This window comes from Eurytemora carolleeae, unplaced genomic scaffold (assembly GCF_000591075.1).
Source record: "Eurytemora carolleeae unplaced genomic scaffold, Eaff_2.0 scaffold28, whole genome shotgun sequence".
Classification (NCBI taxonomy): domain Eukaryota; kingdom Metazoa; phylum Arthropoda; class Copepoda; order Calanoida; family Temoridae; genus Eurytemora; species Eurytemora carolleeae.
Window position 1 is genome coordinate 212891 of NW_019396147.1, and position 27400 is coordinate 240290.

Genomic DNA, 27400 nt, shown 5'->3' on the forward strand with positions numbered 1-27400 from the left:
TAGTCTTTACTTTCCAAACGAAATCCTTTCATGAAATTATTTCCAAACCAAATAAAACCTTATGGCCCAACCTGTCGTCGTTTCCTTAGTCTGTTCCACTTTAGTATTTATTCACTTTGGGGAAGCTTAGGTAGTTAAATTTGAATGGAAAAATGTCCGGCCCGTAAACAATGTATTTGTTATAGATGAAGTTTAAAGACTACTCGAAAAATTATGTTGGTAAGCAAGTTCATCTGTATTTTATGAACCGTCAAAGTTAAAAAAATCAATATTTTTGAAAATGCACCAATTTAAACAAACAAAAAATCCGCTTAAAATGGGGTTTTTAATTTCAAAGTTAATAGTAAAAGTGGGCGCGAAGCTCCCTAACATTTTATTATTCCATTTTTATGTACATACATAATTTGAAATCTTAGCTCTTCGTTAAGCTCAACGAAAAAATACATTTACAGAGTGAATATAATTCTAATTAATTACTTGGTTTAAAGAGGACACCCACACAATTCATTCATGTTCAAGATTTAGCAGTTGTCAGCTTATTGTTCACTTTCACTATTCGGTTTTGCCTTATTAGAATCAAATTATTTTTTTATTTCGGTACGTCAAAGGTGAATTAAGCTTATTTATCATCGGAAAAATGGTAATTAATTTAAAGATAAAACTCCGAATTGGTTAAAAGTGTTTTCTATCTATAGAATGCACAACTTCAAAGTGGAAAATATATTTCGATGTTTTTCTACATTTTAAAGTAAAAGAATAGGCAATTAATTCAAAGGTTTTCATTATTAGTATACGATAAACTATGTAACAGTTTAACAAAATATAACTATTTTTGAATCAAGTTGAATAATACAGCATGAAGTTTTCTAACCCTGATTGAAACTGGGGCGTAGCCTTGTGAATCACTAGTTTTCCTATTTAAGATCCAGTTTGCTAATCATTCATGACTCATTATTATTTCTGATAGGAGAAGAATCAACTGTGATGATATCCCAGGGTAGAGAAGATTTGAGGAGAACCTTCTCCCACTCCAAGACTGATTTTCTTAAATATTTGCTCCGACAGGACGGACTGCAATACAGTCTGGAGGACAACACTCTGAGTATATGAGTCTTTAAAACTCGGACTGTGAATATTTAAAGTTTTACGATTTTTGTTCAGACTTCATGGTATAGCTCAAATCCTTGCAATACTTTTCATGGAATCAATATCAATAAAATATGGTTTAAACATTTTTAAATTTACATGAAAAGATAAAAGTAATGAATACTCGATATTGAACATATTTTAAAGAATCCATAAAAGAGAAAAGGCAAAATTTCCCTTTAAACCCCAATAAATCGTTTATTGCGTTCTTAGAAGATTGTAATCTTCGACTACAGGGAGATCCAGAAAAAATATGGAATAGAAAGGCGCCTTTTAGACTCAAATTATGACTTTAAATGGTCCAATGAACATGAGACACATCAGTTGTGCAGCGTAATTTGACCAATTTCACTTAATAAGTGATTTAATAATTTACTTGTAGTTTAACCGAGAACTTCGGAGTTATGAAAGAATTTATAAAATGTCGTCTTGACAAATTTTCAATGGTTTTTTTTACTTTTATTCCTAAATCTTTGTAATTGTAAAAATAAATAAATGGCCATGAAAAATGCTTTAAAGTGGTCCATATAATTATTCAAATAAAAAAGTAAATCATTCCATTTTCAGTAGGTTTAGAAAACGACATTTTGTAAATTCTTTTGATGTCTCCGAAGTTCTGGTGAAACTGTAGTAAAACTATTTGATTTGTAACAACATCAAATGCACGTAAACACTGTTTTCTGCACATAAAGATATTAAAAAATGAATGTCAAAATTTTAAAAAATTATTTTAGGGTTGAAAGACTTGCTTACACTTTTTACACAAATTTTAATTTTCTTATCCCTTTATCTTCACAACCTGATGTTAAAACTTTGATATTTCATACTACATCTAATAAACAAAGAGAATATAATATATATTAGAGGGGAATTTACTGGAAAAAAGTGTAAAACGGCCATTTTGTTGTACTGTTTCCATACTGCAAATAAACTTCACATATTTATGCTATATAACATTTTGGGCCCTGGAATATCATTTTATAGAAAATCTAAAATTAATATTAAAAGAAAACCAAATTATGAAAAAAGCTGGTTTCATAATTGACCAATGATCATTTCACATAGACTCTATGCCTTTCACTTTACAAACGATGATTTTCCGTCATAACTATAAATCAAATGATGTTTTTTATTCACAGAATTCATTATAAAGTATATTTAAAAGCTTTAAAAAATTCGAAATTGAAATGGATTGTCTGGGGAACATACTGTATGAATATACTCCACTGCATATAATTTGTGAACATGATGTACACTTTGAACTCTCTTTCAGGCTGAAAGGGACTAAAAAAATTCTTACCGAGAGATTCTCTAAATTCCCCTCTAATATATATTCTATTCTCTTTGCTAATAAATCTATCGAAATTCATAGTTTGACATATCAAAGGTCTGCGACATACGTTTTTGAGATTTTTTCAGTTCCGTTGATTAAAATATACAGCTAGCCAAAAACTTTGATTTACAGAATCAGACAACACCAATCAATGAATCATTATTTGAAGACGACATTCCTTGCAATCTGTGGTTCTCCGGATCCCCATGAGTTCCGCTGAACCTGCTGAAGGAAAACAATAAATAGGAACGATGATGTGAAAATTTCATATTAAAGGGTCCCTGTGGGGGATGTCCCTATAGGCCAAGATGATTTTTAACATTTACCCAAAAAAATCCTTAATTTTGTTTGCAAAATTTGGGTTTTATTTTTTTTTAATTGGTGAAAAATCCCTTATAAAAGTCACAGATTTGATGTCAATTTAATAAAAGAATAACTTTTAAACCTTTAAAATGATCTCTAAGCATGTTTCCAAGAAAATAGGGAGATTACAAAATGGAGAACTACAGAAACTTGTTGGTCCTAGCTCCAGAACATGCTGGAGAGTAAGAGGAAGGATGGTTGGATCCAGGTATAGATCAGAACTAGAGGAATCATCCTCCAGTAGGTGACATGAGCTTAAAATAAATAATTTATATATATCTTCGGGGCTTCTTGGTGTTAGTTTGTAGTTTTCTGGTTTGTTTATAAAACTAATAAATATTCAAATGTTATAACCGATTAGCGCCCACTACGAACTTAATAAAAGAGCATCAATCACTTTTCGATTTAAAAACTAAAATGGAAATTTCTTTAAAATTCCTTGTAAACTTGTAATTCAAAAAAAAGCTTTTTAACAATTAAAACTTTAAAAAAATCATCTTTAGTATATTGATATATATAAATTTGGCTTGTCTGTCTGTTTGTTTGTCTGTTTGTTTGTATCCAATAAACGTCAAAACGGCTGAACCGATCGGGCCCAAATTTTTTGTGGGACATCTAGGGACCCCAGGGAAGGTTTATGAATGATCAAAATTTCAAATATTTGTCTCCATCAAAATTCGATCTTCATTAAATTTTTGAAAATTTTGAAAATCCACGAAATTTTTGGTGAAAATCCGCGAATTATTTTTGTTTTGTTTTACGATGTACACAAAGAGAACATGCACACAATTAATTTAGAAGGTGGGCGCGAAGCGCCCTCTAAGGCTAGTATTGATATAATTGTCTACCACCGTAGCTCTTCAATACACCCAAAAGAACGTTTATGTTCTTTTTTTCTTTAATTTGACATAAGGTAGAAGATTAATTAACTTTAAAAGCTTTCCAAAAATTAAAATATTTTTTAAATCTGTTAATTGATTAGTCCTACTGACAAAATAATGAACTTAAAGTCTTATTTTACTTATTTCTTTGTTTTCATCTTTCCGAAATATTCAGTCCTAATATTTTCATGTGCATTCAGTGTGTGCACTTGATTCCAAGAAAACTAAAGAGATTGTAAACAGTAAACAATACTAAAAGTAGGATCCGTATAAAAATTGTAACAGTTGATTCATTGTAAAACTTTATACCCTTTATCCAGTTTAACCTGATATGAGTTTGTATCTGTGAAGGAGGAGAAACATGAAAACCAATCCTTCCTCTCCATATACTCCTATATACTGCTTTCAAACTAAAAATCAAGAAATGTTGAATGCTCGGAGAATAATGTTTAATTGTAGAACTAACCTCAGCTCGAGCAAAGACGGGACAGATTTCTCCGCAGGCGAGAAAATTCTTCTGAGGGTTGGTGGAAGGTGGAGAATCTTCGAATCTGAAATTTTAATTCTCAATTTCTAAACAATCTAGATCTGATCTTTGATTATTATCAATATCAACCCATAATATCCCCAACTGCATTCCCACTTCCAAGCTCCAGAAAAGATAAAGGTTTATTATACCTTATTCATGCAATCTTCAGTGAAACTTTTATAATTGTATTTTTAAGGTTCATAAAAGTCCATGTCATTGGTTTGGTTTTAATCCAAATATTCATTTTTAATTTTTAAAGAAACTAAATATTAACCTGCTCCGGGTATGATGGTTTGCACAGCTAGAGAATCCAAGGGTTGAGATGAAGATACTCCACAACCTCCAACCCTGAGATTCCAAACTCCGTTCAATGTATTCTCTACCAGAGCTTCAGATAAAGCTGACCATGAAGCCTGAAAATATATTCATTTAAAACTGCATTTTGTTGGTCCCTTAGAACCGCAATTATTAATTTGAGCCAAGTCTAGAGTCAGTTTAACCACAGGTCTTGAAACCGTGATTCAGATTCAGTAGTTGAATTGACGGAAGACAGTTTAGATACCTAGCTCAAATTCATTAAATTTGGTTCCTATAATTTTTTTTTGTTTGATTTAGTTATTATCTTTAAATGATAAGATTGTATGAATACTTGTATAAAACCTGAACCTGGTTTGAATAAGATTTTATGAATACTAGTATAAAACCTAGACCTGGTTTGAATAATAAGATTGTATGAGTAATAGTATAAAACCTGAACCTGGTTTGAATAATAAGATTGTATGAATACTAGTATAAAACCTCAACCTGGTTAGAATAAGATTGTATGAATACATGTATAAAACCTGAACTTGGTTAGAATAAGATTGTATGAATACTAGTATAAAACCTGAACCTAGTTTTAATAAAAAGATTGTATGAATACTTGTATAAAACATGAACCTGATTTGAATAATATTGCATGAATAATAGTAAAAAACATGAACCTGGTTTGAATAATATTGCATGAATAATAGTAAAAAACATGAACCTGGTTTGAATAATAAGATTGTATGAATACTAATATAAAACCTGAACCTGGTTTGAATAATAAGATTGTATGAATACTTGAATAAAACCTGAACCTGGTTTAAATAAGATTGTATGAATACTAGTATAAAACCTTAACCTGGTTTGAATAAGATTGTATGAATACTAGTNAGAGGTTCCCTCTTAGGAAAGCTTCTATGTTTTAAAATGTAAACAAAAAGAACATGTTCACAATTTAAATAGAAGATGGGCGCGAAGCGCCCTAAAAGCCTAGTAATTATATATTTCTGAAGATTTTAGGAACTATTAGTAAAAAAATACAAATCCTTAGCGACATTTTATAATAAAAAGAAACAAAGAGAATATGTTGTACAGTTGTTTACTGTACATAATGCAATCCCTTTAATCATTTTGTGGACAATGGAGTAAAAGTCCTTCATTTCCAATTTCTAGCACAAACATTTTCCAAATAATGCTTTTAAGAGTAACGTGTAATAGTACGCATGAACTGAAGGTTCACTTAGAAAAACGTTGACAGTCTTTTTTATCAAATTATTTTAAGGAAATGATATTCTTTAATTTCCTTGATAAACTACCTTGGAGAGGAAACGAAGGGTAGATGTGGAAGATATCTGAGAAGGTTTCCTTTACACAACAAATACTGATTATAACAAATATTGAAAACTAACAGCTTTGAGTTTTTCATCTTGCAGAATTCAGATTTTGAAATATTAAAGATTTTCGACATCAGGTTGCAAAGATGTAAGTTGATTCACTGATCATCGAGGACAGAGAACTAAGTGTATTAGTTTATTGAATGTTGTATAAAAATTAGCGTACTGATCAGTCACACTCACAGGTTTGAAAGGCACCTTTGTGAATTGGAGATGCTCCGCTTTCTTTGGGAATTCACTTGAAATATTGGCTACCTTTAAATATAATTTTCAATTAACATCCGGTATTTTATTAATATATGATCTATGATAAACCATTAAAAATAATAAATATAACCATAAAGCTCTAAACGATGCTAATTCTGTTTCTATATACAGGGTTACCAATATAGTAAGAGCCATCAGATATTGCCAAGTACAGATTTTATTCAGTCTTATCTTTCTAATTTTATAATGTTTTTGTTACATCCTTTATTACAATGTAGAAGATTAAACTTTAATGCAGAATGCCAACTTAGCCTTAGTCTCCAGGTCATTCTTGTAGCATCCTTTGCGGGTAACCATTTAAAAAAAAAAACATTTTTAAAATGAGGAATATTTTCTTGTGTTCCTGAAAGTGAGAGAAGAGCTAGTTCTCGAAGTTTAACCAGAGATCCTGGAATATACTGGAGATGGTTATGGTCAAGGTATAGTTCTCTTAGGCTATAGCATTCTACTAGACTATTTGGAAGTTCTCGGATACAGTTCCTGCTCAGGTACAACCCGGAGAGTTTCTTTAGGAGAGAAATAGATTCTGGAACTCTTTTAATACTATTAGAAATCACAACCAAATACTCTAAACCGACATTATGAAAACTAGAAAGATATTATGCAATAAGATTTTAATCTTTTGTTTTCTGGTCGGATTATTTTACAATAATGCCAAATTTCCTAAATTTATCAGTTCGGAGATTTTCTCTGGGAGCTCTTGAATCCTGTTGTGGCTCAGATCCAGAGTTTTCAAGGTTTTGATTCCGTTTAAACAGTCCGGATACTCCAGCAGCTGGTTTCTACTGAGATCTAGTAGTGTGAGTTGAGATAGCTTGGAGAAATCTTTAGGTATCTTGGAGATATTGTTTCTAGATAGATGAAGATTGCTGAGAAACGGCATCTTGAGATAAAGTTTCTCCGGAACCTGTTCAACTAGGTTTTCCTGAGCAGTGTAAAAAAAATTGAAAAAGACTCTCGTTGTAATTTCAAGAGTTCCTCTACTTAAAAAGGGTCATACCAGATTCACTACGGTACTCTAAAACCTTTATCTGATCTCAGCTGAAAACTTTAGAATGGTGGATATTGAGATCAATGCTTGATCCTCTCTGTTTGCTAATCTCAAGACTAATTTAGTCTTCAGATTAATTTCTAGAGATTAGAGATACGCTCTTTAACTTTTGAAAGACCGGTTTTTAATTTTCCCGCATTTGGACTAATGATCGATTGAACGAACGTAAGTTTTGGGTTAATGTTTATTAAGACTAACGTTCAAAAGCACTATAGTCCTGAAATGTGATAAAATATGTTTTTTAACAAGTTTATATTAATAAATTTATATTTGTTTAAATGCTCTAAAAGCCGGCTTGTGAACAGCTGACTTTAGTTTAGTCGGATATTAGTCCAATCGATATAGCATCGTATCTGTATTTGTAATCAAACATATCTTTATAACATGTAGTAGGAAATGTGATATCCAATACGAACGGATTAAAAAGAAAATTAAAAGTTTCCACAGATTATATTCAGATTAAGGGATCAGGATTAAGGGTATCCAATTCTAAAATTTTCAGCTCTGATCAATTATTTGGAAGATATCGAGGTGTGTCTAACCAGAAATTATTTTAACTCTTCTAATTATTATTAGTGTCTCAATTATTTCTGCAGTCAATTTTGTAAATAAACCACAATTGAAAAATTTAAAAAGCCTAGATATCTCATTTATTCTTGAACAGACAAAGCTTTTAAGGATACTTTATCCATCAAATATGCCAAAGTGTAAATATACAGTAAGACCCATAAAAACTGTGGAAAATTACTTGAGTTTACCAATCGTCTTTCATTTCACAGTTTCATGGGTCATAATTTAATTTTACTTTGATTTATCCAACTAAAGGATATGCATAAAGTACCTTAAGATAAAGCTCTTGAATATGAGCTCCGTGGTTTAAGAGTTCTGTTGGAAACCTTGTCAACCCTTTATAGTTCCAATGCAGAATTTCTCTCTGACTAATTTCTCTAGAATATTTACAAATATAGTTTTACTTCTCTTCATGTAACAATGTTCTTATCCTTCAAAACTCTACGCAGCTTATGTCACGTATACCCTCTCTTTTCTCTTGTTCTTTAAAAGGAGTGTTTGGGAAAAATAAAAGAGGGGTCAGGCTAAATCCTAAAATAAGTCGGATTCGATCGCTACTAAATTTACTTCTATTTGTTGCGTCTATAAGGATAAAATTATAGAAAACGCTAAATGCCATATAAATTCCCTTAGTTGCGTTTTTTTCCGCTCAACCCGTTAATAATTCAACTAAATTTAAAGTTGATCTTCCAGATATTAAAATTCCCAAATTCTGGATTTTAGTCGGATCATTAGAATGTAGTTAATCAATCATAACATTTTTTATTTTATATAATCCGAGTGCTACTTTTTGTGGAGCTGGATTTTCTAAGATTTTTTTGTAAAATATATACTATATTGGACCAGTAATCCAACTGGTTTCACTACGACTAATCCTTATCTTGCTTCCTGTATGATTTGCTATATGATATTCAAAGCTCCGGGTCTATATGTCTACTGAAGCAGTTTTGTTCCGCTAATTAAAATTATATTCCTAGATACACAAATATATAAGATTAAAATTTAAGATATTGTTCAGACTATGTGGTTATTAATATATTATTGTACCATAAACATATCTTTTCAGCTTTTGCATATTTTATATTTTATATTTTCAATCCTATTTTTCCTTAATTAATGTTTGTATGTCACAGATATCTAGACAACTAGGAAACAAATTTATCAGATATCTAGACAGCTAGGAAACTTATTTATCAGATATCTAAACAACTAGGAAAGGAAACTTATTTATCAGATATATAGACAACTAGGAAACTTATTTATCAGATATCTAGACAACTAGGAAACTTATTTATCAGATTTTAAGGACTTTGAAGTGTTTTTGGGTTTACCTCTCCAACTTACTTATCTTGTAGCCTTAGACAATCGATATGTACATTTCAATATTGCAATTTCCTTGTTTTTGGCTTAAATTTAAAAGAAGTAATTGGCAAAATTCTATTACATTTTTGCTTTAAAGTCTGCTTTTTTTGTGTGCAGTGATGTATGTATATGTTTGTTACTCCTAGCCAGCCAAACTGTATTAAAATAAGATAAATAACGTCTGCTCTTCGTTAAACCCGTATAAAAACGGGTAAAAAGTGAAAATTGCTCGAGGACTAATGAGCACGGACAACCGCAAAACTTTAGCATGAACGGCACGGCCAACACTAGATACTCCTGCTAGTAAATATATATGACAAGAACAAATAAAAATCTAAGGTCTGTTTGTTAAATTCAAATTATACCTGAGAATGATGGAATCTGACACCTCCTCACTCTCTTCCTTCTTTAATCCATTCACTTCACCACGTACTGCACTTTTAATCAATCCTTGCTCTTTATTCTTATCTTATCTTTTCAACCTTTAAAAGGACTGTGTGCGTTATTTCAAGAGAGCTTCCACGCAAAGATTCACAACGGTAGTCTTCAAACTATTATCTGATCAATAATCTGGAAGATATTGTCGTTTTTCGAGGTTTAAAAGTTTTTAATTCTGAAAATTCCTATTTGTTTTCCTGCAGTTGAAATACGCAAGTCACTTATGTAGTGAAACCCCAATTAAAAATAATCCGCTTTAAACATTGATCTCTAAATCATACTTGATCAGACAAACTTTTCAGGATGACGTTGTGAATCGGGCATTGCTGTCTTTGTATGGAAGTTAAATTACTTTTACAGTTCCTTTAACTGGTAGACTATCCTTTATCCTGTTATTCAAACTAAACTCATACTTTCGTTATCAAACCCTAGGTTTAAACTACATTCTATATCCTGTTAACTTATCTATTCTTTGACACCAGAACTTTTTACGACATCTCATTCCTGATTCACACCAATTCTTACTCAGAAACTTTATCTTTCAAATCTAATTTTTATTACGAATACGAACCCTTAACTTTTTTCAAAAATCAAATTATTGGTACGAAAGTTTAAACATTCAAGAACGTAAAAATACTTGCTTTGAACCCCTAACTTCATATAAAAGTCTGTTGCTTGTTTCAAACACATAACTTCTTAACAAAAATCTAATTATTGCTTCGAATCATTAACGTCTTTATTTGCTAAAACTTTCCAACAAAAGTCTAATTGATGCTTCGAAAACTTAACTTCTCGGCTAATATTTCATATTTGCTCCGAAACCTTCACTTCTTAGCAAATGTCTAAATTTTGCTACAAAACCGCAAAGGAATTGGGTCTTTGCCACAAACTCGGATTTTTAAAAACCAATTTCTGTAAACTTTTCGTAGAGCGTAGATATTTCAAACTATAAATTCTGGTGGATCAAACAATATAAGTTTGAAATATGAAAGGTATGCATCATCTGGTTGTTGAGATATAGGTATTATAAAATTGGGATTTGTGGCAAAAACTCAATTCCTTTGCAAGAAATCTAATTTTTGCGCCAAAACCACAATTTCTTAATATTTCTAAATGTTGCTTTGAAACATTAATTGTTTTGCAAATGTCTTCCCCTTGCTTCTACATCTTAACTACTTTTCAAATACTTAAATGTCTCAAACGAAAACTAACTTTTCAGTAAAGGAATTGAGTTTTTGCCACAAACTCTGCTATTCTAATCCCTATATCTTTACAACCCAATGTCGTAGACCTTTGATATTTCAAACTCTGAAAGCTGTAATATTAAATAATCTAAGTTTGAAAAATCAAATATGTACTCAATCAAATTGTAAAGATAAAGGAATTAGAAAATTTGCGTTTGTGGCAAAGACTCAATTCCTTTGTTTAACCTTGTTTCTAGACCCTAGATACCCAGCAAATGTCTGAGTATTGAACCAAAACAGCTGAACTTGTCGGCAAATGTCTAATACAATCTTGCTTCTGTCCTCTACAGTCTATATCCTGATGTTTTATCGGTCATACAATCAGTATGCGGGTTAAACCATAATCTTATATGTTTATAATTATAACTTCTCTTATTAAAGAGTTGTTGAAAAGAAATTTAAATTTTCTAAATGAAACCAGATAAATTAGTTATCTCATACTTGTACGTAAAATTAAATCTAGATGAGTAACGAAGTCACAAAGTTGTACTATAAATTTAACCTTCTCCTCCTTTCTAATATGAAGTGTATGAGCAATGATGCCTGATATCCATATTATCATCTCGCACTTCAGAGTCATCGAGGTCGGAGAAGGGCGGGTTAGAAGAGGAGAAATCCATTCCTGCAAGAAACCCTGAATCTCTTCTCTCCTCCCTCCACTATAAAGATTTAGGCTTTAACTTTAACAGTCAATTTTTCAACAAAAAACATTTATACAAATTATTTCAATATGCGATAATTTTTCTATTATTAAGATAAGCGTAAAACTCCTTTATCATAAGTTGCTAGCTGAGCTAGCTCAGTTTTCCCTTTGTGTAAGTTCTCATACTCGGGAGTAAACTTGAACTGAATACGTCCTCCTGAACCTGCCAAAGTTTACGGCTAAAACACTGTAAACAAAATATTGGAAATTTGCCATGAAAAGTCCATGTATCCTTGGGCACACGCTGGAGAAATAATATATGTAATATGTATATATGTTTATATTCATAGATAAGATATTTATGTATTGACATCAATATAGTTTCAGGACAATCTCATGAAATAAATCCTTTTTAGTTCATATAGATTCCAATGTATCTCTCCTTTAATATTTCTGTCTTTATATGTCTCTGTATCATTATATCTCTGTATCTTTATACCTCCACTTCTCTCGGTATGTATTTCTTAGTATCTCTACTCCTTCTTATATCTCTGTATTAATCTCCTTAGATCTTTGTATTGATTTTCTAATCCCTATCTGCACTTCACTCATTTCCTTAAATTCATGAATTTTTATTCCTATATTAACTCATTATATATATATATATCCTTATTCATCTACTTATTTTACTTTACTTATCTCCTAGTTTTATTCCATATATTAACTCATAATATATATCTTTTTTCATCTACCTATTTTACTTTACTTATCTCCTAGTTTTATTCCTATATTAACTCATTATATATATTTTTATTCATCTACTTATTTTACTTTACTTATCTCCTAGTTTTATTCCTATATTAACTCATTATATATACCTTTCTTCATCTACTTATTTTACCTTACTTATCTCCTAGTTTTTTTCCTATATTAACTCCTTATATATATCTTTATTCGTCTACTTATACTGCAAAAATATCAAAATAATATTTTGAAGTAAGTAGCTGCCCCGACTGTTCAGCGTACACTTTTTTGATCATTTCAAGAGTTTTGATCATTTGGCATTTGATCTTTTGATATTTTTCCATTTTACTTTACTTATGGCCTAGTTTTATTCCATATTTTACCTAACTAGCTTGGGAACACAGCGCTGCCAAGGTTACTAAAAATTAAATCTTCTTGAAAGAAACAATCTCAAGAACTGACGAATGTCAATCCAGACCGAAATATATTTTCAATAAAATGTGGAATCATCACCGTCACCAAATATTAAATTTGATTTCACCGGGAAACTAAATTTTTGCTATTAAGGCGACCCAATCAATTTAGAACCTCAAAACCAAGCTAATAATATTCCCGTGGGTCTCCCGAGTTCCCCAATCAAAATTTGAGGCAAATCGGTTCAGTGGTCCCTGAGTTATGATCGGAAAAACAAACAGAGAGGCAGACAGACAAACAGAGATTACAACTTTATATACATATAGATTATACATATTTATTCATCTCCTTATCTCTTTATATTTATCTCTTTATCTCGCTGTAATCATCTTCCTTTACTTCTATGCACATTAACTCATTTTCCTTAAAATGTTATCACTTATTTCCCTACTTAATTAATTATATCTTCCATATTCTATTGTTTTTACCCTTATCTAACCATATCTCTGTATCTATCACATATATTATCTCTTCCATATTCTATTGTTTTTACCCTTATCTATCCATATTTCTCATCTTCCATGTATCTATCTCATATATTATCTCATCCACATTCTATTGTTTTTACCCTTATCTATCCATATTTACCATCTTCCATATCTCTGTATCTTTCTTATATATTATCTCTTCCATATTCTATTGTTTTTACCCTTATCGATCCATATTTATCATCTTCCATATCTCTGTATATATCTCATATATTTTTATGTTTATCACTTCATCTTTATGTGATAACCTTCTTTTATCTCTCTTCCAATTTTTATCTCAGTTAATCTCTCATATCTGTAATTCTCAAAGCAAACATTTTTAAAAGAATCCATCTTTTAAAAAAATACATTCACATATTTCGTGTCCATTTTGTGTGAGTTCGCATCATATCTGTATCTCTTATCTTATCTGTCTATCTATCTCACCATACATCTTTCGGGGTTGGGGTTATTGAGGACGAATATTGCACGGAAACCAGTTTTCTGGTACCCTGCTCTTAACACAGTATAAACTTGAACCGTAACAAGTTATAAGCTACGTATAGACTCTAGAGTAACACATGTAAAAAATTAGACTCCACGTATTCGTGAATGTTGCAGATATCCGGAGAATGAGACAACCAAACCCTCTATTTCTCCGCATCTTTAATCTAAGATCCATCTCAACTAGTTATCTTCACTAGAACTCTAGTGATCTCAAGATGAAACTTGGCAATACACTGATCCTTAATCTTTTAATTTTGATTTACTTTACGTCTGGATACAACCAGATACAGATATGTAGTTATAAACTTCATTTTGATCTTTGTCTCCGACATCTAGCAAAGAATGAAACCTCGAGCTGTGACAGTTTAGTCTCCGATCTAAGTCTAGTGTTGGAGGAATCATCTGCTGAAGTTAGGACGAACGCTTTATCCTGGAGAGATGAGAACCTGGAGAATCTAGAGTTTAGAGTTGAGAAGAGTAAAGATAAGGGTTTACAGTACTATACCTCAGCTCCTGTATCAGGTCGACACTTATAATTTTCAACGATCCTAACTAATCATCTTGTTTCAATTAATATATTAAAAATAACAATATCGATATAAAAAGGACAAATCTCTGCCTAAACTGCCCCGTCAGTTGGACTACTTTGGACTTTTAACTTGGAGAAACCCGTTGCGGTTGGGTTTTCTTAGTTTCCCTTTAAAGATTCATCAGATCACAATTAGAATAGAACCAACCAGCAAATTATAATATGGTTGTCATATACCCCTTATCATAATTCATAAATATTCCCTTTAAGGTGTAAGGAAGGATCTAATGAGAGGATTATCGAGGATGGTTCTAGACCTGGAGGAAACCAATGGGTTCTCGGACTGCCAGGAGAAGAAAACTAACTCCGGAGATGAAACCAGAAGAGAGTTGGATTGCTCAAAAACATCTCAAGGAGATTCAATTTATCATATTCAAGAACTTTACTCAGGTAAAACAGTTAAAAAATCAAATTTTTTAATCCACGCAATTTTTCTTTTTTAGACAGAAAAGTAAGAAAAGAGGGAGGAAAAATCAAAGAGATTTTTGTAGAAGAAATATTTTCTCATTTTTCCAACCTGAACCGTAACCTGGGAACCCAGATCTCCAGTAATCTCAAATTAACCCGGAGTTCAGACTGCAAGGACGGAAACTCTATTCTGGATTCCGTAAACCTGGTTAAAACTGATCTTCACGAATCTGAAGAGGAGAACCAAGAATCTGATATTAAAGAGAAAGTGAAACCTCTGGATAAAATATTAAAGGAAGAGAATGTTCTGAAACGAATGTCGGAGCTAAAAACAGCTGTGATGAATATGTCTGAGATTGAACTTGATAAAATGTTGAAAAAATACAAGAATTCTGCCAAATATCATTATATTCTTGAATCATGCGGAGCAGTTGGAACCTTGAAGGTGTATAAAGCTGTTCTGAAAGCCCTCCCTCCCTCTACTCCTCAACCCGGACACCTAGGTAACATTTACACTTTGAATTATAGTTAATTAAACTAAAGTTTAAAATCTTATCTTAAATCTTAAATATAAATCTTAAAAAATTTTAGATCTTTACTTCTTTTTTTAATTTGTTTTTTTGTCATACTTCGGCGGAAAATAAAATAATGTTCACAACGTCGTACCAGAAAGTTTGCATAAATTTGACGTTTTTCATATGTCTAGATTGGAGTGAGGTTTCATTCCTTCATTCTTATCTAAGTCAACTTTTAGTAAAACGAAGATGAAGATTTTTCGAAAAATTGTGATTGGTATATGGACGGTTGTGTTTAGTTAAAAATATACTTGAAATTTAGTTTTTGTTCCCTAGCTTTGATGATTCTCAAGTTTGAGTCTGATATGAATATGACAGATTTTACCGTTTTCAGAAAGGTTTCTGATTTCTCTGAGTTTCAATCCTAACCTAGAGAAGGAGATTATACAAGATTTGAAAACCATTCTTCACAAGTACAAGAGTTCACCAAATATCGGTAAAAATATTATCTTTTACTGAACAAATTCTAGATAAATCAAAATGTATTTGTTGACAATAATAATTGTTTAAAAAAAACTTTCTTGCCTTCAGTGAATTAAAAGATTAGAAAAAACACTCATTTTTTAATTCTTAAATCTTTGCAACCAGATGTCGTAAACCTTCGATGTTTCAAACTATAAATTCCGCGGGATCAATTATTATAAAATATCAAAAGTTTAAATCCTTAATAAATTAAATGGAGTAGAAAATTTAAGTTTGAGGCCAGAATTCAATTTTTTATCCATCTTTTACAGTCAAGTTCTTTAAAAAAAAGTAATTTCAACTTTTCAGTCGCTGATTTAGCAAATAGTATCATGTTTTATTAATAAAGTTCATTTAAAGCATAAATACCATGCTAAAAGAAGACGACATTTAATTTTCTTTTTAGAAATTTCATTCAGTGCCGGAGAGGAATCTTTTTCTATAAAATGTACTGATAGTCTATTCTATAGTCTATTTATTCTATTCTATAGTCTATTCTATTCTATAGTCTATTCTATTCTTTAGTCTATTCTATTCTATAGTCTATTCTGTTCTATAGTCTATTCTATTCTATAGTCTATTCTATTCTATAGTCTATTCTATTCTATGCATGACTCCTATTTTTATTTATTATTTTCCCAGTGGATACTATTTTCAACTGTATCTGTAAACAAGAAGGAAGAGAGCCCCAGGTATCAAACCATCATTCTAAATTTTTAGTTTTTGATAAAAACTCAAAGGAATTGAGTCTTTGGAACAAAATCAAATATTTAAACCTCAATATCTTTAGAACCCGATGTTGTAAACCTTTGATATTTCAAACTCAGATTATTTGATCTAACAGAATTCATAGTTTGAAATATCTAAGGTCTACAACATTTGGTTGCAAAGATATAGTGATTAGAAAATCAGAGTTTGTGGCAAAGACTCAATTCCTTTTCCAATTTCTATATCTTTTCTACCTGATGGTGTAAACCTTTGATATTTCAAACTTAGATGCTATCATCTAACAGATTTCGTAGTTTGAAATTTTAAAGATCTGTGACATCGGGTTGCAAAAGCATAGGGATTAGAAAATTTATTTTTGTGGAAAATAAGAGTTGATTGCTTAGAAAAAGGAGGATATAGAGAAGCTTCTAAACCTGACTGCAAGAGCTGGAGCTTCAGGAGCTGCAGGAGCTGCAGGAGCTGCAGGAGCTGCAGGAGCTGCAGGAGCTGCTGGAGCTGCAGGACTGAGCTGTACTGATGAGACATGTCAACGACGGATTCTATCTTGTCTCTCAGCTCTTCGTTCAGGTTTATTTAATTTCTTAACTGAGTAACAATATATAAACTATTAAAGTAGTTTTTAAATACTAAACTTCCAGGACGCTCCGTGCTTCTAATTTTATATACATTCTAAGCTTTTTTATTGATGTATTTGACAAAGCTTAAAAATATAAAAACCCAAAATTTCGAAAAATTCAAAATAATTTTTAAGGCGATTCAGCTTGATGGATCTAAAAATATCAACCAATAAATACGACAAGCAAAATTTATATATTTGAAAAAAAAAAACAATTTAAAAACAGGTGGACATTAATGACATTAACAACGACAGTAATGTCCTCTTTATAATCAATCACTAACTTGAAATTTAAATCATAAGTTAAAAACTTTAAATCTATTGATTTCAGATGATTTCTCTGAGAAAATTCTTGATATTGTTCGAACTGGAAAAGACAAGAAGGTCCGTGAGACTGCTGCAACAGTTCTCCTGGGTCTCTATCCTACAGATCCTGCTCGGAGACAGGACCTGGAGAACACAGTGTTAAAACACATACTAGAGAAGGATCTAGGAAATGAAGAGTTCTTAAAACTAATGGAGATAGTTGACATGAATTCTTTAAATCGTACAACTATAAAACAACTCTTCAAGGTTCAGATCAATTTTTTAAATTTAATGGAAAAAGCCTTATTATAAGAAAAGATATCTATATATAAATTTGGCTTGTCTGTCTGTTTTGTATCCAATAAACGTCAAAACGGCTGAACCGATCGGGCCCAAATTTTTTGTGACCACAGGGAAGGTTTATGAATAATAAAAATTTTAAAAAATGTGTTTTAAAGGTTCATAATTTTGTAAAAAAAAATTAAATTCTTGAAAATCCGCGAATTTTTTTTTTTTAAACCGCAAAATTTTTTTTCTTCTTTGTTTTAAAATGTAAACAAAAAGAACATGTTCACAATTTAAATAGAAGATGGGCGCGAAGCGCCCTAAAAGCCTATTTTTTTAAATTTCTTAATTAAAAAAAGGAACTAATTTATTTAACTCAGACTAAATTTGTTTGTATTCCTCTCCCAAACTACATTTATTGCATTAACAAATCTTTTGGTTTCTTATAAAAAAATTAGGCACATAAAACCGTTGGTTACCTCTTGGATTTGAAGCTTGGGCAAAAGAAAACCTAGATCAATCCCAGATCAATCCTAGATCATTCCTAGATCAATTCTAGATCAATCCCAGATCAATCCCAGATCAATCCCAGATCAATCCTAGATCAATCCTAGATCAATCCTAGATCAATCCTAGATCAATCCTAGATCAATTCTAGATTAATCCTAGATCAATCCTAAATCAATCCCAGATCAATCCCAGATCAATCCCAGATCAATTCCAGATAAATTCCAGATCTATTTTAGATAAAAGATAAAGAGAGACGAGCTTATCTATCCCAGAAGATTAGTTCTCAAGTATCTTCTCTTCAGAAGGATTATTCTTTACTCTCCTACGCTACTCAGGTTTAAATTATGAAGATAATTAATAAAAACCATTTTTATTGTCAAGAAAAGTGACCCCCCCCCTTTATTGAGACAAATTCTTGTATTTGTAGTTAATATTCATAGTCTAGTTTTTTTTAAATTGTTGATTTTTCTATGGATTTTGAATAATAACCTTTAAAAAAACCATTGAACAGGTTGGTTGCCGTTCTTATATATTCTTTTCATGGTTATGTAAGCAATATATTTTGTACAGGGTGAGTCTGTTTATGTATCCCGAGATCTAGTATCTGTGGAAGGTATGGAGGGAAGGTTTATGTTCTCCACCAGTATGTCTGGATCCTCAATATCTCGAACCTCCTTCTCCCTGGATATCCTGGATGTAGCGAACCACAAGAAGAACCTGCTCAGCATACAATCATTCATTGGAGGAATATCGGGTTAGTTTTTTTATTATTTGTTTATATATTCAAAAGATCAATATATATAGTAGTTCAATAGATAGCTAGATGTAGCTGAACTACCTAGGCTAAGTTTAACCACTTCTGTTATCCGCCAGTTTAAGTTCTATTGAAGTGGTTCAGCTTATTCTACGAAGTGAAACTACTTCTAGCTATTTATTTAATCTTGTCCCAGGTTTCCTCGGAGATGCAGATCCTGAAGATGACAAGGATGCGAATGCTAATCTACAATTGTCTCTCCTAGGTTATATTATTCTTAGTTTAAAAATGTTGTTGAAAAATGTAAACGTCCCCCTCCCTCCCCCGGTCCGACCCACCAGTTTAATTTAAATCATGCTGAGAAAAGCGTTTAGCATTTTATTGTTGAGGTTTACTTAGTTTAAGATTACTAGTTCTATTGTTTTATTTATGTTTATCTCTCCGCCCTAGTGTACTGTTTAGTTCTACGTACTGTATTTTTATAATGTTTACCTCTCTGGTTCTATAGTATTTTACAATTTCCGTCTTAAATTTTATTTTAATGCGTACTATTCTGTCCTTTGGTTCTGATACTGTTTACCTTCACGTACTAATTTATTGTTCAGGTTTACCTCTACGTCCTAATGTATTGTTCAGGTTTACCTCTACGTCCTAATGTATTGTTCAGGTTTACCTCTACGTCCTAATGTATTGTTAAGGTTTACCTCTACGTCCTGTTGTCCTCTTCAGTTCTGTAGGAGATCTCATAGAACTTTATTGGTCTGGAGCAGGACAGGAAAAAACTACGTTATTAGAGGTAAGACTGAATATAACAGGATACCCCAGGATACATTTGGATTCACCGGGATACACCAGGATACACTAGGATACACTAGGATACACCAGGATACCCCAGGATACACTAGGATACACCAGGATACACCAGGATACACCAGGATACACCAGGATACAAGATGAAACAACACGTTACATTATTATGCATGCAATATAATACAGCATAACTCAACAGAACTTCATACAGAATTTATGTTTTCTGAAATCTGTATTTTAAATAAACAAATTATTTGATTGTTCTGGAAAAAAACTAATCTATTTCAGGGTAGTCTTCCCCTGGAGGAGAATAGAAGAGAATGGGAAACCTGTTCTGGAATCAGGATTCTCATATACCCCTNTCTGGAATCAGGATTCAGATTCATTCAAACCTTAATCTCTACATCAACTCTGCAGGTAGGTTCTGGAATCAGGATTCAGATTCATTCAAACCTTAATCTCTACATCAACTCTGCAGGTAGGTTCTGGAATCAGGATTCAGATTCATTCAAACCTTAATCTCTACATAAACTCTGCAGGCAGGTTTTGAAGATACTTGCTAACCAGAACCAGTCAGCAATATTGACCACGAAAATTTTATAGAATTAAACATTAATTTTTACAAATGACACATATAGTACAAGAGAAGTAGAAGGTCAATAATTTTAAATAATACATAGTTAACTTTCAATGATTTATATATAAAAAAATCGATATATCGATATATATCCTCTTCAGTCCTATAAAATATTACCAAAATAACTACTTAATTAAATGAAAAATAAAATTGCAGTAATATTAGAAAAGTAGACAAGTTTCAAAACGAAAAGGTGATAAACAATTTTAACCATTTTTTTAAGTTTTAAAAAGGTTTTTATAAAAAGATAATTGCAAAATTGTATTACAGTATCCCAATTTTTCCCACTTTTGGATTCTTGGGGCCCTGGACCCAGGACCCACCCCCCTTGAGGGATCTCTTAAATTAAGTCGAAATCCGTTAAAAAGTTATTTTTAAAATGTCAGGCGAAGGGAGTGTGTCTATCTGGGAGAGCTCCGGGAGTAGTAATCTTCAAACAGATATATCTGTGGTGGGGTCCTCTACTGTTCAGGTTCTAGCTCCAAGAGCAAGTTTTATCTCTTGCAGGATTAACCTGGAGACAGGATTGGTCGTTGATACTCAGGTACCTGGAAACCTTTTTCATTTACAACATATGTTAATATAATATTATCCTTATTATTATTATTATAAATATTGTTATCATAAAAAAGAAATTTCTCCGCAAAGAAATATAATTTTGAACAGTTTGGACAACAAATGTTCTACCCTACTGATATGTACTGATGTGCATATGGTTTGAAGTCCGTTTCTAAATATTAAAGTTTATTTGATTTGTATTAGGCTCCACAAAAATCTGAAATGTTTTTCCTCTTTCAAAATGTTATGCTACATAAGTTTGCTTTTATTACACTATGCAAAACTTTTACTTTGCCAAAGATATCAAAAAAGACTATTTTTTCTAAATGATTGGTTAAATCGCTTTGGTTAATGTCTTTGGTCAGAGAACAAATTTGCCTCGTATACTAAAAGCAAACTTCTATAAAATCGTATTTTGGTGTGATGAACATCTCAGAACACCTTTAAAGCTAAAACCTAAAAACTATGCCTATACCTAGGTACAGACTGGACAAGATTTAGCAGCGTGTGTAAAGATGAAATCTTCAGATCTCCACTTTATCCTGGAGCTAAACGGTTCCAAAGGAAAAAGCATTGAAAGCCATGTTTACCCTGGTCTAACCTGGAACCTAAACCACAAGAACAATATGATGTGCTCAGCGTTTTCTAAAAGATAACAGCTGTTATATTATAATAAATGTTTATATTGACCTTCTGAACATTGTGGTTTTTTTCTTCGCAAAATATTATTTTTATCACTATTGATGCAGCTGTAAATTTGTCTCAATTTTCAAATTGATATTGCATTTGGGAAAATAATTTAATGTCGTAGGATTGTTAATAATCCTTTCTCTGTGTTAAGAATTTAACTCTAGAACTATAACTCCCTGAAAATGATGGGAAAATTGAAGTTATAAATATTAGATTTAGAAAAGCCCAAGCTACGTGTAAGATTAAAATCCAATATGTTTTCAGTCATAACTCCTCTTATTAAAGACCCACAGAGAAGAACAAAAATGTTTTTGAATTTCTGTTATGTAACCGGATAAACTTGCTTTTCTCATGTTTGTACCACAAAGATTCTAGTTCAATAGATAGCAACGTAGAATTTGCACACTCTCAGTACAGCTGTATTCTTATGTCACAAAATAATTAATGATAATTTTAGAATTAAGCGCTTGTCTTGCAGTAAAATAAGTGCAATTTTATGCATTCTTTATTTTCTAATTTTATACTTTTTTAATCTTGGAAAACATGTCAACTATAATGTGAGAAAATTTCGTTTTCCTTGTTATATTTGACACTTGTGACGTCGTGCATAATTAGTCCATTTCTCTGTTGCCACCTATTCTACTTTATAATCTATTTGGTTTGTACGAAAAATCAAAGCATAAGTCGCATAAATTTGACCTTCGCCTTCCGTCTAGTTTACATTCAATAATATGAAATTTAACCAGTGCAAAGAAGAAACGGCGAAATTGTCGTTTTTCTGCATGGAGAAATGGTGAATTCTGTCAATTTATTTCTTTGCCTCTGCTGCACAAATCTACAGTGAATAGAAGAGAACAACAGGGATATCTTCAATATTGTTTTATAATGTCTAAAATATAACAGACCTATTCTCAAGATCTAATTAATTTTATGTGAAAAAGTCGATACGTGGGACAAGAAATCTTAAATGATCATTTTGAACTTGTGATTTTGAAATATTTTAACTTTTAAAAAACATTTGTTTTCAGAAAAAGCATTATATAAATGAAGAGGACAGCAAAACTCTAATGATTGTTTTCAGATGTCAACTAAATTAAATGCTTTTATATGTTAACTAAAGAAATTCGACGGTTTAAAGCTGGATTATAGGTTTCTGCATTCAATTGAGTATTTTAATGATTTACTAAATTATCAAGCACAGAAAATAGCCATATTTGGCCTACAAGGAACCCTGAAAACGGACTAAACAAATTCCGTACAATCGTCCTTTGTGGGTAAATCTGTACATGTTGAATTAGTCGAAAAGAATTTTAAAAATAATAATTCACAACTTTTCAAAGATATAAACCATCGATAGTATATTCTAACTTTTATCGTAATCTGTATTTCCACCTGATCATCATTTGTCGTCTTCCTGAAACATACTGCGGCACTCATGTAAACCTATTTGTACAGTCAGTGTACAATTATAAACAATAGATTTTCTAAAACTAGGTTCTGTTTTTTTGTTAAACAGAAATGAGTTTTGGCGTCAAACTAAAATGTTATAATCCCTATATCTTTGCAACCTAATGGTGTACTACCCATTTAAAAGTTTGATCTTACAGAATTCATAGTTTGAAATATTTAAGGTCTACTGGTCTAAGGCCAAGACTCCATTCCTTCATTCCTTTTCGAAAACTTTACATGGCCAAGAATGTAAGGCAAGGAAAGTTTATTGCGGTCGTGTATACTCTGCGTACATATTAAAACCAGTTCTCTTTGGGCGGAATTTGTAAACAAGAATAGATGCATCAGTGTTCGTTTAGTATCCGAGGAGGTTAAAAGCAATAAATTTTGATAATTTTGATAATTCACATAATAGTTTCCTATGACCAGAATATTTCATTGATTTTCTATGTGAAAGATAGATCCCATTTCAGGCTACGACATCCGTCTTGTGTTTACATTACCGCACAGAGACAGCACACTGCAGCACAAAAGATGTGTACACTTCTGAAATAACTTTCCTTGCCATACATCCTTGTACATGGCTATCTATAGATATTAACCTAACCTGACCTGGAAAAGTATAATGAGGTTTACCATAATGTTGGATGGCGTGTGTCCAGAAGAACTATGAGAAGATCCAAAAAAAAGGTTTCTATCAATAATTATATGGCACACAGAAGAAAAAAGGTTTTAAACTGCACCTGCTTCAGCGAACCATTGATTTGAAAAACAAGACTGAGCAGTCCGAAGTTTGTCCTTCAGGGTTACATATAAAAACAAGGCTTTAGGGCTGACCGAACGGTGTTTCTTCTTGATTTAGTGACTCTATGCTGTTGCAGACTTTTCCTCGTTGTCAAGTGTTTTTGCACACAATTAAAGAACTAAATTTAAGGCAGTAGTATAGACCAAATTCAGATCGTCATATTTAGAATCTCGTCCTTTGTGGGGTTTCTCTGTATCAGATGTTTGTCGGTTGTATTCTAAAAAATCCTGATACACAGTTGTACGAGTTGTACCTTTTATAAAATCATGCCTCGCATTATATATATTAAATAATATCCTTATTGCCTCTGTTTCAGTAAACTATTGTTGTTGATTATTTATTAAACCATTATTCAAAAATTATTTGTAGACATCTTGTTAATATAGTGGACACTTTGCAAAAATTGAATTGTAGTAGAGACTTTAAGTGGTAGATGATTTAGTAGAGACTTTATAGTAGTTGATTTAGTAAAGACTTTGTAGTAGTTGATTTAGTAAAGACTTTGTAGTAGTTGATTTAGTAAAGACTTTGAAGTAGCTGATGAAGTAGAGACTTTAAGTAGCAGCTGCTTTAATAGAGACTTTGTAATAGTTGATTTAGTAAAGACTTTGTAGTAGCTGATTAAGTAGAGACTTTAAGTAGTAGCTGATTTATTAGAGACTTTGTAGTAGTTGATTTAGTAGAGACTTTTCAGTAGCTGATCAAGTAAAGACTTCAAGTAGTAGCTGATTTATCAGAAACTTTAAGTAGCAGCTGTTTTAATAGAGACTATGTAGTAGTTGATTTAGTTGAGACTTTGTAGTAGCTGATTAAGTAGAACTTTAAGTAGTAGCTGATTTAGTAGAAACTTTGTAGTAGCTGATTTAATATAGACTTTAAGTAGTAGCTGATTTAGTAGAGAATTTAAGAAGTTCATTTAGTTGAAACTTTGAAGTAGCTGATTTAATAGAGATTTTGTAGTAGTTGATTTAGTAGAGACTTTTTAGTAGTTGATTAAGTAAAGACTTTTTAGTAGTTGATTTAGTAAAGACTTTTTAGTAGTTGATTTAGTAGAGACTTTTAAGGAATAGCTGATTTAGTATCGACTTTATAGTAGCAGATTTTGTAAGTCCCCTTAAATAATTTAAAAATTAGCTAATTTGGTAAATGGAGTTCTAATGTATCTAGGAGCTGAGGTCAGTAGTTTGTCTGAATGCGGAAGTGTTTAGTGTCGGGTCTAGAGGTTCCTTCTTATCATTTAAAGATTTATATCCCGTGAGTTTAGGAGCAGATGACGCTGAGTACAAGTTCAAGGGTTTATCACTAGACCATGTGTTCAGCTGCTGCTGCTGGATGCAGTTTATAGAAACTAGAGATAAAACCTTAATGTTTCATGACACAGGAAGTTTGATTAACAACTCCGCCACGATTTCTTCCTAAACTACCTTCAGTCCCACGCTAATTTAACAGTAAGGGACTTGTCCCCGCTAGTTCTGACTTTTGATCACACATTTTCGATTTTTACTTTCTTACTTTTTTTCAGTAGATGCGTTTTAAATGAAATAGAATAAAAGGACAAGTAAAAGGTTAAGATTGTTAAATTAAAGATCAAAACGCGATTGAATTATGATTGAAGAAACCGAGCATGGTTAGTCCAGAGTGAACCACGAAAAATACAAAAAACATAAGGATACAAGAATAGCAAACATTGATGAAAAAAATTAAATATAATCAGACATAATCTATTTTAAGCTTCGTGAAAAATATAATAAAAAATTCCAGACTTATTGATTTAAATCCATCTTTATTCATCTTTAATCATCTTAAATACCAAATCTGTGAAAGTCTCCAGGGTTCACCAAGAACCCTGGAGGGGGGGGGGGAGGATATTTACTTATTCTTGTTTGTTTGAGGTTTAAGTTAAATTTTTATTCTTACGTAATTTGTTTTAGATTAAATATTTTCAAAACATTCAAATTTTATTTGAGAAAATTCACGAAATTCACAAGAACGCAGTCAACACTTTTTTTGTTGCGAATTCCAGGATAGAATACTTATCCGTATACTTCTGTTTCCTTCTGTCGGAACCCCAGCAGATATATCCTTTTGTCGGAATCCCAGCAGGGATATCCTTTTGTCGGAACCCCAGTAGGGATATCCTGTTGTCGGAACCCCAGCAGGGATATCCTTCTGTTGGAACCCCAGCAGAGATATCCTGTTATCGGAATCCCAGCAGGAATATTCTGAAAGAAATCAGAGGATTAAAGTTACCGAGGTTTGTTTAAAAGAAATCAAAGGATTAAAGTTGCCGAGGTTTGTTTAAAAGAAATCAAAGGATTAAAATTGCCGAGGTTTGTTTAAAAGAAATCAAAGGATTAAAATTGCCGAGGTTTGTTAAAAAGAAATCAAAGGATTAAAGTTGCCGAGGTTTGTTTAAAAGAAATCAAAGGATTAATGTTGCCGAGGTTTGTTTAAAAGAAATCAAAGGATTAAAGTTGCCGAGGTTTGTTTAAAAGAAAACACACAAAATCTCTGTTCGTTGTTCAGCAGATATAATTTCTAGTTTGAAAACCACGTGACCAATCCTTGAACCCTTTTTGTTTTATTTTTGTGAATGATATTTTTAAAAAAAATCTAAAATTGATGCCAACTCAATTAATTTAAATGAAAAGAACTCTTTCTTTGACTCCATGTTTTCTTTATATTTTTACAAACCACAGTCTCATTAATGTGGTCACAACTGCCGGAGAACCTGGTCAAGGGTTGAATTATGATATATTAAGATTTATATGAGATCTCTCCAGACTTAGGTTAATAGTTAAATAGGTTTACGAGATTAGGTTACAAATATAGAAGGATTAGCATTAATTTGGTTAAGAGGAGTGTAACAAGCTCTTGATTAAAACCAGCTTGAGGAATCATCATTTCATCCACATTTAATTCAACCCATTTTTAAATATTTATTTATTCTTTAAATGTATTATTAGTCTTAATGTGTAGTGTTGAAAAAAATATTAATGTCCTATAACTTAAGGATTTTTGATTTCATTCTAATATTATTGAACATCTGGAAACTAGAAATACATTAAACATAAAGAGATTAATAAACATTCTTACTGGTAAAGATAATACGTGCTCACACCCCCCCCTATTTTCTTAAAAACACAGCATCCATCCCCCCTTTTCAACCCAGCATCCATCCCCCCTTTTCNTGTAGAGCACAAACAAGGCGAGCTGGTTCAACTCCTTTTATTCTTTATATAATTCCTCTTTACCTAAACTTTTTTCCTAATATAATTCCTTTATTCCTAGTATTTTTCATCTTCAATTAGATTTTATTCCTAGTTCAATTTCTCTTTAAATATACTTTATTCATAGTAAAATTCCCCCTTTTCAACCCAGCACCCATCCCCCTTTTCAACTTGAAACTCATCCTTAAATATCACGCGGAGCAACAGGAGAGGAGTGCGACACAACAACATGAGACAACAGCGCGCCACATTGTTGTAACAACAGCAG

The 27400-nt window shown here is 31.8% G+C and overlaps 3 protein-coding genes across 6 annotated transcripts; 1 reads left to right on the forward strand and 2 right to left on the reverse strand.

Annotated features, from left to right (window-relative positions):
• Window positions 1-705: 705 nt before the first annotated feature.
• Window positions 706-5668, reverse strand: LOC111696362 (uncharacterized). The gene is made up of 8 exons (XM_023465954.1): window positions 5662-5668; window positions 5418-5473; window positions 4527-4665; window positions 4190-4274; window positions 4050-4133; window positions 2925-3096; window positions 2658-2704; window positions 706-1098 (listed from the first exon to the last, which is right to left on the reverse strand). The coding sequence occupies exons 1-8, from the start codon at window positions 5666-5668 to the stop codon at window positions 942-944; spliced, it is 747 nt and encodes a 248-aa protein (XP_023321722.1). The 3' UTR covers window positions 706-941.
• A 186-nt stretch (window positions 5669-5854) lies between these two features.
• LOC111696349 (leucine-rich repeat-containing protein 1) lies at window positions 5855-11755 on the reverse strand. Of its 2 annotated transcripts, XM_023465938.1 has the most exons (7): window positions 11655-11755; window positions 11428-11543; window positions 9568-9639; window positions 8112-8217; window positions 6883-7144; window positions 6563-6787; window positions 5855-5923 (listed from the first exon to the last, which is right to left on the reverse strand). In XM_023465938.1, the coding sequence occupies exons 1-7, from the start codon at window positions 11661-11663 to the stop codon at window positions 5871-5873; spliced, it is 843 nt and encodes a 280-aa protein (XP_023321706.1). In that variant the 5' UTR covers window positions 11664-11755; the 3' UTR covers window positions 5855-5870. The 2 variants fall into 2 exon arrangements, with proteins under 2 accessions (XP_023321706.1, XP_023321707.1); XM_023465939.1 differs by lacking the exon at window positions 11655-11755 and having other exon boundaries at window positions 9568-9634.
• A 1970-nt stretch (window positions 11756-13725) lies between these two features.
• On the forward strand, window positions 13726-21656 carry LOC111696353 (uncharacterized). Of its 3 annotated transcripts, none has more exons than XM_023465943.1 (15): window positions 13726-14241; window positions 14519-14698; window positions 14752-15219; window positions 15626-15727; window positions 16396-16445; window positions 16866-17049; window positions 17430-17671; window positions 18436-18534; window positions 18770-18953; window positions 19150-19218; window positions 19652-19749; window positions 20052-20094; window positions 20185-20241; window positions 20787-20944; window positions 21438-21656. In XM_023465943.1, the coding sequence occupies exons 1-15, from the start codon at window positions 13935-13937 to the stop codon at window positions 21612-21614; spliced, it is 2418 nt and encodes an 805-aa protein (XP_023321711.1). In that variant the 5' UTR covers window positions 13726-13934; the 3' UTR covers window positions 21615-21656. The 3 variants fall into 3 exon arrangements, with proteins under 3 accessions (XP_023321711.1, XP_023321712.1, XP_023321713.1); XM_023465944.1 differs by lacking the exon at window positions 20185-20241 and adding an exon at window positions 20246-20302; XM_023465945.1 differs by lacking the exons at window positions 19652-19749; window positions 20052-20094; window positions 20185-20241; window positions 20787-20944; window positions 21438-21656 and adding an exon at window positions 19559-19645 and having other exon boundaries at window positions 13727-14241.
• The last annotated feature ends 5744 nt before the right edge of the window (window positions 21657-27400 follow it).

Coding starts and splice junctions, on each gene's coding strand:
- LOC111696349 (XM_023465938.1), bottom strand. Junction 7,145..8,111: donor TTCAAGAGCTTTATCTTAAG/GTACTTTATGCA, acceptor TACACTGCTCAG/GAAAACCTAGTTGAACAGGT. Junction 6,788..6,882: donor CTCCGAACTGATAAATTTAG/GAAATTTGGCAT, acceptor ATGTCGGTTTAG/AGTATTTGGTTGTGATTTCT.
- LOC111696353 (XM_023465943.1), top strand. CDS start 13,935: ATGAAACTTGGCAATACACTGATCCTTAATCTTTTAATTTTGATTTAC. Junction 18,535..18,769: donor TACTCTCCTACGCTACTCAG/GTTTAAATTATG, acceptor TATTTTGTACAG/GGTGAGTCTGTTTATGTATC. Junction 19,219..19,651: donor TCTACAATTGTCTCTCCTAG/GTTATATTATTC, acceptor TGTATTGTTAAG/GTTTACCTCTACGTCCTGTT.